General features: G+C 40.1%; 1 protein-coding gene across 1 annotated transcript in view; it reads left to right on the top strand.

Moving 5' to 3' along the window:
- The window catches only part of RABL3 (RAB, member of RAS oncogene family like 3), a 14,457-nt gene extending 1,272 nt beyond the window's left edge, over positions 1-13,185 (top strand). The window contains exons 2-8 of the mRNA XM_026847115.1: positions 37-278; positions 1,423-1,552; positions 4,465-4,579; positions 6,089-6,239; positions 6,910-6,981; positions 8,055-8,093; positions 10,701-13,185. Of these exons, the coding sequence (XP_026702916.1) occupies positions 37-278; positions 1,423-1,552; positions 4,465-4,579; positions 6,089-6,239; positions 6,910-6,981; positions 8,055-8,093; positions 10,701-10,766 (815 nt within the window). The 3' untranslated portion in view covers positions 10,767-13,185. The remainder of the gene's footprint in view (positions 1-36; positions 279-1,422; positions 1,553-4,464; positions 4,580-6,088; positions 6,240-6,909; positions 6,982-8,054; positions 8,094-10,700) is intronic.
- Positions 13,186-13,490: the final 305 nt, after the last annotated feature.

Below are 13,490 nucleotides of genomic sequence, written 5' to 3'. Positions count from 1 at the left end.
GCCCACCCCGCCCGGCTGGAAACTTCCCCGCGGGAGCCTGGCCCTGGGCCTTTGCCTCCCTCCCACCTTCGCTCCGGCCGTTGGGCGCCGTTCCCCGCGGGTGCCGGGGCTGCCCGCCCGCTCGTGGCCTTTTTACCCGTCCTCTCGTGATTTCCCAGGAGCTGTGTCCTCTGTGTGCACTTGCAGGTGTCGGGAAGTCTTCGCTTGTTCACCTCTTGTGCCAAAACCAGGTGCTTGGAAACCCGTCCTGGACAGTGGGCTGCTCGGTGGATGTTCGAGTAGGTGACGTGTCTGACCTTTTGGTATCCCAAGCTTAAAGTAAAGAGAATGGCCTTGACCTTTTTTTTTTCCCTTCTTTTCATTACTTAAAGCCCCAGAAAGATGTGTGTTTCCATGTTTTGTTCTGCTGAGGGCTTAATCTTTTCAGGCAAATAGTATTAAATGTGAGCCAAGCACTTGTGTGAACAAGTTTTGACCTTCCAAGGTTGTGGAAATCACGAGATATTTGTCACTCCTAGCACCTCTCGATATTTGTCGTTCCTAGCACCTCTCCTTACTGCAGTGGCCACTGGTGTGTTACCAGTCGTGGAGTGGCCGGTTTAAGTCAAAAGGCACAGAGCTTAAACCATGCTTCCCTGAGAAACAGTTAATGCACAGCTAAACTGTTAGCCAAACATACCACGAAAAAACAATTTGTTTGTTTAGTTTGAGTGTACTGACCACGACCATAGGGTTGCTTCTCCTGTCTGCTCACTGCAGTCAGAGTGATGATGATATTTATCAAGCAGGTTTTTTGGCCCAACCTACAATCCTTATGGGATAGCGATAAACACTTTTTTTCCTCTATCGCTCTTTGCCACATTATCCTTGAAATGCATTGCCATAGGAATATATTTCCAAAATTTGGGGAAAGAAACATGGCAGTCCTGTTTGGAGCAAAACAACCTAGCAGATCCAGGGGCAAAAATTGTTGGTCGATTCATTAATTCTGTTGAGATGTTAATGATAATTTGGAAAGGAAAAAGATGTGGTCTGTTATAATCAGATGTGGTCACCCGTGTGAATATTCTTGCAGTGCTACCATGTGGGTTTTAACAACTGTAAGAAGTCATGATCTTACTTCTGCTTTAGCAACATGTTATTTCTAAGCACATCATGAGGTGTCAGGTTTGTTAATACTGAGATGGAAAGGATACTCCCTGCTGACTCAAAGTTCCGTCTTGTAGAAGAGCTGTGGTATCCAGTGGCCACTTGACTCATTCCATCTCTCTTTTGCTCCAGAGATTTGAAATGATGTCAGCATGAGAATTTACAAATTTCTATCCAAGTACAATAATCCTTTCAGCTGAATGTGCAAGTGTTGTGTGAATTAACTCCAATGACCTGGGGTTGTGGTTATGTATGATGTGAATTTTTCATCAGATCCATGACTACAAAGAAGGGACTCCAGAAGAGAAGACCTACTACATTGAGCTGTGGGATGTTGGAGGTTCAGTGGGTAGTGCCACTAGTGTGAAAAGCACACGAGCCGTATTTTATAACTTGCTGAATGGTAAGTTTGTTTAGTGTAAGTCTGCTTTTATCACTGTTTCTGTTACAAGCTGTCTCTTGGGTTTTGGGGCAGGATTCCTTTAAGTCTGGCTGAGGGCTATATTCTTCTCTTTTCTGATTCCAGTACATTTATACAGGAAAAAACCTGATACAATCCATCTGGAGAATTTTATGGATTCCGTTTTGAACTGGAAAGCTATTTTAGGTAAACCTGTGCTTCATCAGCCTTTCACTTCAGACTTGTGCAGCTGGCACAGCAGGGAGTCTTTGAAGTTGTAGTGATGTCCTTTCCAGCTACACTTGAAGACATAAAGGTCGCCTTCACCTTTCCAGGCGTGATAGATGTGCAGAAATACGATTTATATTTTCTTGTCTGTTCAGTTCCAAAACCACAGTAGAGAAATAATTATTTTAATTAATATGAACTTCCATAGTTATATCCTACCCTGGCAAATTTGAACTGTTCTCCCATAGAACTGCAATATGCTGATAACCATCTTGTCTCTGCTCAATTTGCCAAATTATTTTTAATAATTGAATCTTGCAACTTGCTGTATAGAGAAAGTAGTATTTTATGCCTTCTGTCAAGATACTGACTTAAAGGCCTAGTAGTTCATCAGCACCACTAATAAGAGCAAATAAGATATTATAAACTTAACAGTGCAGGATTTCAGTTGTTACTTTTTGCCATCCAAGGATAGCTTACTAAAAATAGGTGTATACTAGATTAACAACTGCTCTGAAAAACTGTCTCAGATGTTCTGTTTGACTCTTTTCTTGTTCCCAGTCATTTGAAGGCCATTCAGTAATGTGTTAAGGCATACGATAAACATTTTTGATCTGTGATGACTTAACTAGTTATTTCTGCCTTCTTTCCTAGGAAGAAGACTGTGTATAGGTACCTCTTACTTAATATTGTTAATCACACTTCTGTAAATAAGGTTTGAGTTGAGTTGTGCTCTCAAAGCAAGCCTCTTTGGTATATGAAAAAAAAAAAAAAAGGATTTCTCTTTGACACCAAATCCACAGTATGCAAGTGAGTGTGGGTCAGACTTGGAAGTATGCTAGAACAGCCCATTAGGAGATGAGATCTTGAACTTATGTGTCTAAATGATAATTGGTGACGTTATTAAAATAGAGTTATTTATCTCCACTGCCCAAACGATATTATTAGGCAGCTCTCATGAAAACTGTTGACTTTGGTAGGTAGCCTTGGCTCTAGTTTCTTTCATTAGATTAATTTCTTCATTAGAGCTTGTCTCACAAATTGTCTCTCTTTGACCTTCTTTGAGAAGATGAACGTTTTCCTTCTGCCTGGCTGCTTGTGCTTTCTCTGCTTGCAGTGGTCTGAAAACCTGAGATCAAAAGACAACATTTGGTTGTGACAGCATTTGTGCAGGCTGTCAGGGAGACCTGGTTGTTGATGAGGTTAGGTACAGTTTGCTCTTGGTTTGACCGCGGATCTTCTGCTTTGATGACCCTGCATCTGGTGTGTGGACTGTGATAGTTTGGGACGGTGACTAGGCAGCAAGGCTGTGGCTTACAGACCTTAATGGGGGAGGAACATTTCCTTGAGTAGTCATCGGCCCTGCTTGCTCTTTTTTGATGTTAACACAGTCTTTTTGTGCTGTTGCAACTAGCTGAGTAGGTTTTGGGTGAAACAGATAAAGGAACTGACCAATCAAAAACATAACTAAAGAAGAGTGTCTGGAGGTGGAGTGTGTTTCTCACAGATTATGCAGCAGTGCCTCTGAATCTGTTGCCGTAGGCCAAGTTATGTTGTATCAGGCTTTTTTTTTTTCCCTGCACTGGGGGTGGACATGCATTTGAGTTGCCTTTTTATGCTGTCACTGAGATAAATGCTTTGAAATAAGGCCGTGATCGTGATATGCTGGGAACTCTCATAGAAGAATCTGCACAGTTGGGGGGGTTAACGGAAAACGTGGAAACATGGTTTGTTTGTAGTGTGTACAGTGGGTGGCACCTTTGGGAGTTAAGGTGAAAGATTAAATTAATAAGTTTTCTCCACCTGTAGACTGAAGTGTGTTGAGAATGAATCCTGATGAAGGTAAGGGGTATAATTCCATTTTGTCATTGAATTAATGATGGTTTGAAGTCTGGAGGAAGTGAGAACATTGCACAGGTTGCAGAAGGTGTGAATAAATAGAAATTTGCTAGCATGGGTTGGTTATTGAGTTAGGAACTGTGGTTATCAGAAGTGGGTGTCTGTTAATAGCACAGCCAGGAAGTTTGGCTGGGTGTTTTTATATCTCAGAATTTACATTTTAAAGGATCATGGTAATGAAAAATGTGAGCAACTTAATCTTAAATACATGAAATCTTATTAATTGATGGTTCTACCAGCCATTTGGTGGACTGAGAAAGTTTATCAGAGTCTGTTTCCCCATTGCATACCTCCCCAAGTATGTAGCATTAGTTCTTGAAAATGCAGGAAAACAGTAGTGTTCTCTAAACTCTTTGAAACAAAGAAACAGCCTTTAGACTTCTTGGATGGTGTGACAAAAAGATAGTTATGTTTGCCAGTTAGATAAAAACAGAGAAAGGCTAAATTCTCTGCTGCAGTAATACAGAGTTTCAGTATCATTAGAACTAGACAGAGCAGAAGCCGGGAATGTCTGCAAGCCTCTTGCGAATTAAACCCTGAGGTGACTGTTTGTTTCCTCCTTTCATGAGATTTTTCTCTTAGCTCTTATCCAATTCATGATAAGCAGCTTTAAAAAACCTGTTGCAGCCTGATATTTTCAGCTTTATTCATTCACTGTAACTGAACCAGTTATATATCCGTTTCTTCATTCTGAGGTATCTGGGAACCTGCAGATGTCATTTTGGTAAGATAAGATTTTAAAAAAAAAAATCATTAAATAGCATCTTGCTGTCTTCGCTTTTATTTAGGGATAATTTTAGTGCATGACTTAACCAACAAGAAATCATCACAGAATTTGTATCGCTGGTCTTTGGAAGCACTCAACAGAGATGTCGCTCCAACGGGAGTTCTTGTGACAAATGGGTGAGTGAAAACATACGTGCAGGGTTAAGACACAATAATTCCAAGGTGTTATGGAAGTCTTTGTTCATCCCTAAGGCTACTTGAAGTAGATGTGGCTAGACTTTTAAGGAAAAAAGGAAAAAATGGGAGATATAAAAGAAAATCAGTGTTCTTTTTGTTTTACACTGCCATCGGGTCATTCTGCCAGTAGATTCCCAAACCAGGTGCAAGAGACCTTGCTTTAAGGGAAGAGATGTTTACCACAGCCATCATTTGTCTGAGTCCTCTGTGAGAGTGGCTCCAGTCTGTTCAGAGATATGCAAAGTCCTCATACAAAAAGTGTTGTGGGATGGCATGTCTGTTCCAAAAGGTTTTCCTTCCATGCACCAAGACTGAGGAAGTTTATTTCATTATTTTTTGTTTGGGGCGATGGGAGAATTATTTCAGGAGTGTAGCTAAAAAAGAGTTTAGAAAACTCTATCTAAACAGCCTGTTCATAATTAGATTTCCAACATCTTGTCAAGTGTTTCCTCCTTAACCTCCACGTTCCTGTTATACATGAAGTCAAGGAGGCTTTAAGATCATTGATAAACCTCACACGTGGGCAGGGAAGCAATAATAAGGGGCAGATTTTTGTGAGAAGAATATTAATTGTTCATCTGCCTGTGCTGATACATGGGTGTTTTTGTAGAAACATGGGAGAAGAGAAAGAGGATTTGCATTGTATAAACTACAAATATCTCCTGTTTTTCCACATACAGGTTCTTCACAATTGTTTTAATTTTTAAAAACTTAACTCCTGTCAGAGACAGATACTCAGCCACTAGCAATTGCTTTGTCAAGTTGTTGCTGTTGGTTGTAGAATTACTTTCTAGAAAGCTTGCTTTAGGTAAAAGTACAAGTGATTATCCTAGCTGAGGAGAATGATTGGAGCTTGGATTTGTGATGACATTTATTTGCAATCTTATTTATTTTATCAAGGCTGTCTTTGATCATTATTTATATCTGAATGAAAGCTTGTTGGAATTCACATTATATGGCTACCTTTACTTGAATGTAGACTTAGTAACTTGACACCCCACAGCTGGTACTACAACCCTCTTTGATCTAATGTGGAAAGGGGAAGTGTTTTGCAGTTATAACTTATTTCATTAAAGAGTGTATGTATGTAGGAAGTGTAGATGTTCAGAGATGCCAACTCCCTCATCTGTCTCTGGTGGCTGCATACGCTTGGTACAATACTGGAATTCCTGTTTCTTTCCTGCTTGTGTGATCATTTCTTCTGTGGTTCATCTACACTGAGAAGAAATCCAACTTGTGGTTCTCTCTTTCCTTTCAATCCCTGTGCAGTGACTTAGATGCAGAAGCCCTTCTTTAATTTACAGATACAGCACATTCTCACTCAGACAAATAATGACCCTTAATAAACAAATGACTGTTATTTGAAAGGCACAGGGGAGCTGATGGCGCGTCTGTGCCCACTTACGTGACCATCGCTTCATTTAGGTTTTTATTTGTTTGCCTCATCAGTGACTATGACCGTGAACAGTTTGCTGATAACCAGATTCCACTGCTGGTAATAGGAACTAAGCTGGATCAGATCCCGGAAACTAAGCGGAATGAAGTTTTGACCAGAACCGCTTTCTTGGCTGAGGATTTCAATGCTGAAGAGATAAATTTGGTTAGTATCCTTGTCAACAGTGTTTTTCTTTTAGATGGCAGTGAGTCTGATTTTTTTTAGTAAGTAAAGATGTGGCAAAAATTGAGCTTTTGGAGATTTTCCTCAGTAATGCTGGAGTTATGCACATTCTGGTTGGCCATCCCCCTTGCTTGATGAAACTATCGTCTTTGTTTCATTATAGGGAGGTGCAGTGGGTGTTAGATAATGTCACTGAAGCTTAGAATTGATGGTTGGGAGTTAAGTTTTCTCTTCCTTCTTCTCGGTTCTGACACCAACTATCTTTGAATGAAACATCAAGATAACTTTCCATAGCAAATGTGTATATATATGTATAAAACTATACACGTGCTGTGTGAATGCTTCTATATACACACACATGCATATACATACACGCACAACCTTGGGTAGCTTGTACAGATTATTAGCTGACTGTATAGCTGGTGGTAGAAGGAAGACACGGAGCACATAGAGGGGTGCTTAGAATTCTGTTTGATTCACAGACAGAAGTTGGCCTTTTCTCTCCAATGACTGTGGAGCAGAAATCAGGAGATAGACTGTTTCCCTAGCTAGTTGCACATGGGTGTGTCAGGGGAAAGGGTACATAGATTGCCACCTGTATGGCTTCGTTGTGTTGATTTCCTTGTGCTGGCTTGTCTTGTGGGCGTTCTAGGATTGCACCAATCCTCGTTATCTGGCTGCAGGTTCATCCAATGCTGTCAAACTAAGCAGGTTTTTTGATAAGGTAAGTTAAACCAATTAAATTACGTTTTGTTGTTCTGTGTATTGAATGCTATTTGTGATTTGAACATGGAACAACAGCTCCTTTCACATTCTGGTTTTTGAGTTGGTTCAAGACAGGTGTGGGGAGGCCAAAGATTGGTCTGCTTTTGGAAACCTCCAGCTGATCTGCTTGAAGGTTTGATTATTGATCTGAGTAGAGCAATGAAAAAGAACTCGTAAATGTGCAGAGACCCTCTGTGTACGCTTTTGGAGTCCTTTGGCACGCCAGAGGGTCTGTAGTGTGCTAAGGTAATAATGTGGGGAATTTCAAGACTATGGTTAGCTCTGTTGATCCTGGTTAAAGCTAACTTTAGGAATTAGGAAATTTGGCATGTTACTCTCCCTTCCTGCAAAAGAGAGCATCAGGACCTACTGTGAAAATGACAGGAGGAATGCTCTGGTTTAAACATCCCCTGGACAAAGATATAGTGGAGCAGACCACCTCCTGTATCAGATCATGCTTTAGAGGAAATTTCACCGCAGTTTTCTTTGGAGGAGCATGTAGATTGTATGGAGTGATACAAATCACTTTTTCATTCTTAGATTGATGGTACTGCCTCCATATGTATCCTTCAGCACAGACATCATTGTCAGAGTACGAGTCAGGCTACCTCTGCTCAAGCATCACCTATGCCCAGGGGCTACTCAGAACCACTGGAATTGTTACACACCTGCAGAATGAGGGTTTTTTTCTAGTGCTCAGAACCACTGCACCTGCAGGGAAGAATTGGAATAGCTGACTCTGCTGCAGTAAGGAGACACCCAAACCATCACCCAAACCATTACTAGAGGGCTATAACTCAATTAGGTGTGTAGAAGTTGAGGATAACACAGCTTTACTAAGAATGGCCAGAGGTGGCAACTCCTTCTGTTGTAATAGAGTGTTGCACTTAAAGCAATAGGCCTGGAGCAGGGGACATGGGTTTAGACCTTATCATGGTTAGCCATGAGTTTCAGTGCTCACATGTGGTGTTGCTTGCAATCTGAAGTTATGCATATGCTGTGCCAGCTAAGATCATTCTCTGGTTTTCCCAGGTCATAGAGAAGAGATACTTCTTAAGAGATGGCAATCAGGTTTGTAATTTTACCTCCTTTTTTGTTTGGGTTTTTTTTTCCTCCCTGTGTAATGTAAACTGATGACAGAGTCCTCTTTAAAACAGGGGCTTCGTGCAACTTAAATGATAATCTGTGCTGGTAACTGAGTTTTTAAATCTGTGGGAGCACAGCTGTTTTGAATAGAAAAATGGCTGGCTTTTGTCAGCTGAAGTTATTTGTCCATAGTATGATTGGCGGTGAAATAATTAAGTATGCTAACATAGTAGAAGTTGCAAGAGTGAGGGAAAATGGGCAAATATGATCTATTTCAGATCTGTCACTGTCAGTCTGCTTGGTTACAGATTTAGGCCAGAAATGCTGTCCTGAAGGTCAATGCAAAGGCTCTTTTTGCATATCTGGAAGTAGCATTTTGTCTTGCGTGGGTAGTTCTCATAGAACCAGTGGAGCCACAAGGAAACTGGCAGTATGATACCAGCTTGTAATTAATTCCTAAATGGCTGAATTAAATGCTTTCAGTACAGCTGGTGAAGAACTAGAAAAATTACTTCTGTGGTTTGAGCAGGCCATTTCAACTTTTTGTGCTCCCCACCTTCTGTGGGCAGCCTACCATGCAGGGAGTAGCGAGGTTCCACTTCTATCTGTGACGTGCTTGCAAAGTACCATGAATGGCACCATGGAAATAAATTGAATGCATCGTTAGATGTAGCGGTGCTGAAAGCTCCTTAGAGCTAGTGGGGGAAAAAAACAGTCACAAACTACCAAATGCTTACTTTCTTTGAGGTTTTTTTTAATGCCTTTTAAAAATAAATTTGGTTTTTCCTGTTTCAGTTCTGCATGATGCCTTTTTTCCTCCCCGTGTTTTAGTGAAAGGAAGTATCCCTTGCATGGGGATAATAGCTTCATGCAAAAATCTGCTTGTGTGCTAGTTGTATTTGATGCATGATGTAAGATTTTTATTTTTCTTACTTGATCATTTTTAGTGGCTACCCAGGGATTAACTCTATTCCTTATGGCTATGTGCCAAAGATTAAAGCCTTCTGATGGCTACTTTCATCTGAAAACAGCTTAAACAGATCTTAAATAGTGGACAGTCATATTTAAAGAGAGAAAATCCAAATTGGAACTGGAGATTTCATTATAACCTATTAACATTACTATTTGAAATGATCTACTTAATGTAAATCTTACAAATGTGTTTGTGGGTTTTCTACAATAGGTCTCTTCGATCACTCGTGTTTTGAGGTATTTGTATTATAGACTTCTTCAGGATGAAAAGAATGATAAGTTTCAAATTGTTTATAGCTATGATTTTGATCAGATCTCTGATAAATAAATGTTACTCTTAATTAATGACTTTGATGTAAAAAAAATGCTAAAGCAGGTAAGTTTTCACCTATGCTGTCCTGCTACTTTTTAGTTATAATGATTGCATTTTTCCTTTTTGAATTCCCAAAGCAGATTTCATGAGATGAACCTTTGTGCAAAATTTGCCTGATTTTTCCCTCAGAGATGATTGCTTTTCAGAGATGAACAAAACAATTCCTGAATTGAATACCTTGCTTATCTGAGTTTTGGGCTTGAAAACCCTGACTAAATTTAAATTGTGTCAGTTTTTAGTAAACTTTTATTTTGGGTAAGCTCTTTAGCTTTCTTAGTTTACCAGTGAAGTGTGTAACCTAAGCAATCTACTTTGTATTGTAAATTACATTTTTCATCCCAAAGCCCGTGTTCCCGCTGGCGTGATTTGTAGCGTTTGGTTGATGTCTTCCATTTTAATACACTGTATTTCCTCTGTGAGTGTGGAATTGTTTTGGGAGGATGTCTTTACTGGGTCTGCTGTTTCTGCTTGTGTGTAGTCTGGACTGTAATCAGATACTTTTTTGATGCCAGTAGGACAGACATCTTACACAGTAATAGAAAGCAGTACATCTCTTTCCTGTGGGGGATTCAGGGGTGCATTGGATTGCAAATCTGTTTGAAATACCGTTAAGCCAGAGAAGCTTCTGATGGTTTCAAGTAGATTTTCTTTGTAAGCACTCATTGTCATGGTGTAAACTGTATCTACAGATTGACTGCAAAAGCAGGAATGCTAATCCTTTGCATTGTTGCAGCCATTTCTATTTTGATGGTTTTCTTAAAGCTTTTAACAGTTGATAAAACTGTACTTTCAACTACCAGTGAAGTGCTGCTGTCTCAGGTTAGAAGGCTAGAGTCTCATCAGCAATTTAATAGGACTCAGTAATACTATTTTGTAGTTTTTAAAATGAATGGAGGAGAAATTCTTGTATGCATTTGAATCGGGGGGGAAATACAGGCTTTGAAATCTGTAATTAACTTTTGTAATTAACTGAATTTGCCCAAGAAATTAAGGCTTTCATTATAACTCTTGCCAAAAAGCCTTAAGGAGCTCTGTAGAACAAATGAGCCATACTCAAGTTTTGCCTCTTGTTTAATCGATGGTGATCCTCTAGCAGTAAGCTGAAGCATTCTAGCCCTGATTTTGGAGACGGCATGGAAGAGGAAGGCGTTCTTGCAGCTGGCTTGGTAACAGGCGCTCCAGTGTGGGCTAGAGGGAGCTCATGCTGATTCTGATGTGACATGATGACTTCTTTTTCCTGTCTCTAGATTTCTGGCTTCTCTGAAAGGAAAAGGTTTGGAGGAGGAACGCTGAAGAGCCTTCATTATGATTGAACAGAAAGAAGTGGAAGATGACTTCTCCAAGATCCTAACGACATTCCCATTCCGTCTGGATACTTAAAGACAATAATGCTTATTTAAAGCAGAGTAAAATGGTATGACAGCTGGGTAAACTGCTGAAGCTGCTTTTGCTGGAAAAGACTTGCGGAAGAATTTCCAAAACTCTAGTCTGAAGCCTAGAGTTCTTCTTAGGATTGCAGGCCATCTGGATATATGGGAACATTTGAGGAAAGTGTGCAATAAATTGAATGTGTCTCACACTGCCGTGGGAAACTTTATCATACAGAGCATGTATACGTGACATCTTTGTCTCTATTTTGGAAAACTTATGGACAGTCTTTGCAATGAATTACATTCATCTTGCCTCTAAAGGAAAGAATGGGCTTCTCATTTATAGTGAAGTGAGCAAGATGTTAGGATGGGTAAGGAATGGTCGGGTAAATAATAGAATGCCTTCAGTAAATGAATGGTGGTGTCTCACCTGGAACGCACCCTTCAGCCCTGTTTAGAAGGGATAAAAGTAAGAGGCAAGAGATGAAAAAAAGATTTGAAGCCTTAAATTCATGAGTAGAAAACAAATGGTATTAATTCTACTGCTTAAATTAAAATTGTTTACTTTGGAGAGAACAAAGTGAAGCAGGTACTCCTGTTTGTCTTTTCATAATTGAGTGTGGTCTTGTTCTTTGTATTAAATTAAAAGGCAGTGCACTGGAAGTTGATGGAATAAGTATGTATTTATACAGTGCTTATTTGGAACAAGTGTGACATGGTCTTACTGAGCCTGAGGGCTTAGTGGATTTGGAAAATGTGAAATGTAAGAACATCCTCTGCATTAGAACAGATAGAAATTTAAAAGGGATATAAAGCCCTGTAAAAAGTAGGAACTGAATATGATTATAGGGGAAGTTCTGTAATAGGGATGTTTCCTTTTCATATTTAATACTAAGGATAAAGGAGGCTTGAACTGGTCTGATCTACTGTGCAAGCTGCTGTCTTCCTAAATAGCCCAAGCTTTGCAGTTTCTCACCTCCCCAGAATTAAATGGAGTGGTAGAAGCCTGATTTGTGGCAGTTTCTTCTTTCCCCTCCTTCCTCACAGTCATCTCTAATGATTAAGCCTCTGGCAAAGGCTAACTAAGAGCTGGAGTTAGATATAAATACAGATTAATAATAAATGGGGATACAAGAAAGTAAAATGCTGATGTGAAACTGACAGCAGGCAGAGTTCTGCAGTCTCCAGATTACATCTGCCTGCAGCTCTTCTCTAGCAGCTGCTTGGAAATAAATGGAAAAATGCCTTATTGCCACTAATCAGGCACAAAAATGACAGCTAGGTGCACCAGTCAAACTTATTAAAAATATGTATGCTTTGCTTTTCCTTACACCATTTCCAGAAAGGTCTTGGAGCATTTGCAAACATAAGCACAGTAAGTTTTTAGACGCCTGTATGAAATAGGTTATTAGTTTACATTCAGTTTATGACCAGGGAAAATAAGGTCCTGAAATATTCACAGCTCAGAAGCCGTGTCTGAGCTATGGAGTTCAGGATAGCACCAGTGTGTCTCTCTGCTCCTTTAACAGTGAAAGCTGAAATTATTTTCTCAAGGGCAGGTGCTGTCTTGGGGTAACCAGATCTGGGCTCCCTCAGGTTACTGAGGAACTTCAGAGCAGAACAAGCAAGCTAAGGCTATTTGTTCTTCACTCTATGGTTTCTTTAGGAGAACTGGAAGTGTTGTAGATTAAAGGAGGCCGTTTATTTAAGATGCTGCGTGAAGCAACAGTTGCACAGGTCTTTGATTTGGAGGATGAAACTTTCCAAAGTAACCCCTTTTCAATTAATCAAAAAAGGAACATTGCTCAGCATGCTGCGGGGGGCCTAAGCCTAGTTGCAGCTTACCTGTATTTGTGCATTTCACTCCTCAGGCTCTACAAAAAAGAAACAGTCTTTGTATGAGGGATCTTTGTGCTCCAGAAGGAGGAGGGAATGTGTAAGTCCTGTCCATCGGTGGGACTGAAGGTTAAGACAAGCAGGATTCAGAAGCAAATCGGAAAGTGGTACTGTTGTGGTAAGAGAGAGAAGATAAAGGGAATAGTGCTGAGGATAAATAGAGCATGTAGGCAAGTGGTAGAAGGTTAGTGGATTAAGAGGGAAGTGTGGTTGAGGCTATGGCTCCTGCTCTAGAACTCAGCTAAGTCTGCTTGGGCTTGCTCATCCATCTGTGAGCTGTAAAACTCCCGAGGTATCTCTTATCTGCTCTTGAACTGACCCGTGTGATCTGACAAAGTGGCTTCATGGTCAGTCTCACTGTCCTACCCGCAAAACGGAGGCGGCCTCCCTGGAGGCACGATTCTGATGTATCTGTTTATTAAACTCTAGTGTTTTCGTTACATTGGGAATTAAAAAGTTCACTCTTTTTAATTTAGTATGGATGTTTAACTTGGAAAAAAAACAAGGTCCAGAGTTGTTCCAAACTGCATTGTCACAATATTTTATTCTGATATCACCACCCTTAACTCTGTCCTGCCATAAACAAATCATTTAACTTCAATAGTTAGTTTTAATGCACTGAAATCCTTTAGATAGCTGTCATTTGGTTGTCATTCTAAAGGGTAAAGGCTAAATTTCTGTGCTGTCTCCATCAATAGCCCTGAAAAATGATTGCAGACCCATCTCACCATGATTGCAGTGTTTTAGCATTTGTGATCCCAGGTTAGAATA

The sequence above is a fragment of the Athene cunicularia genome (assembly GCF_003259725.1).
Source record: "Athene cunicularia isolate RWA chromosome 1 unlocalized genomic scaffold, athCun1 chr1_part1, whole genome shotgun sequence".
NCBI classification, from domain to species: Eukaryota; Metazoa; Chordata; class Aves; order Strigiformes; family Strigidae; genus Athene; species Athene cunicularia.
Note: the sequence above shows the minus strand (reverse complement) of the source record. Positions and strands in the feature narration are given on the sequence as shown.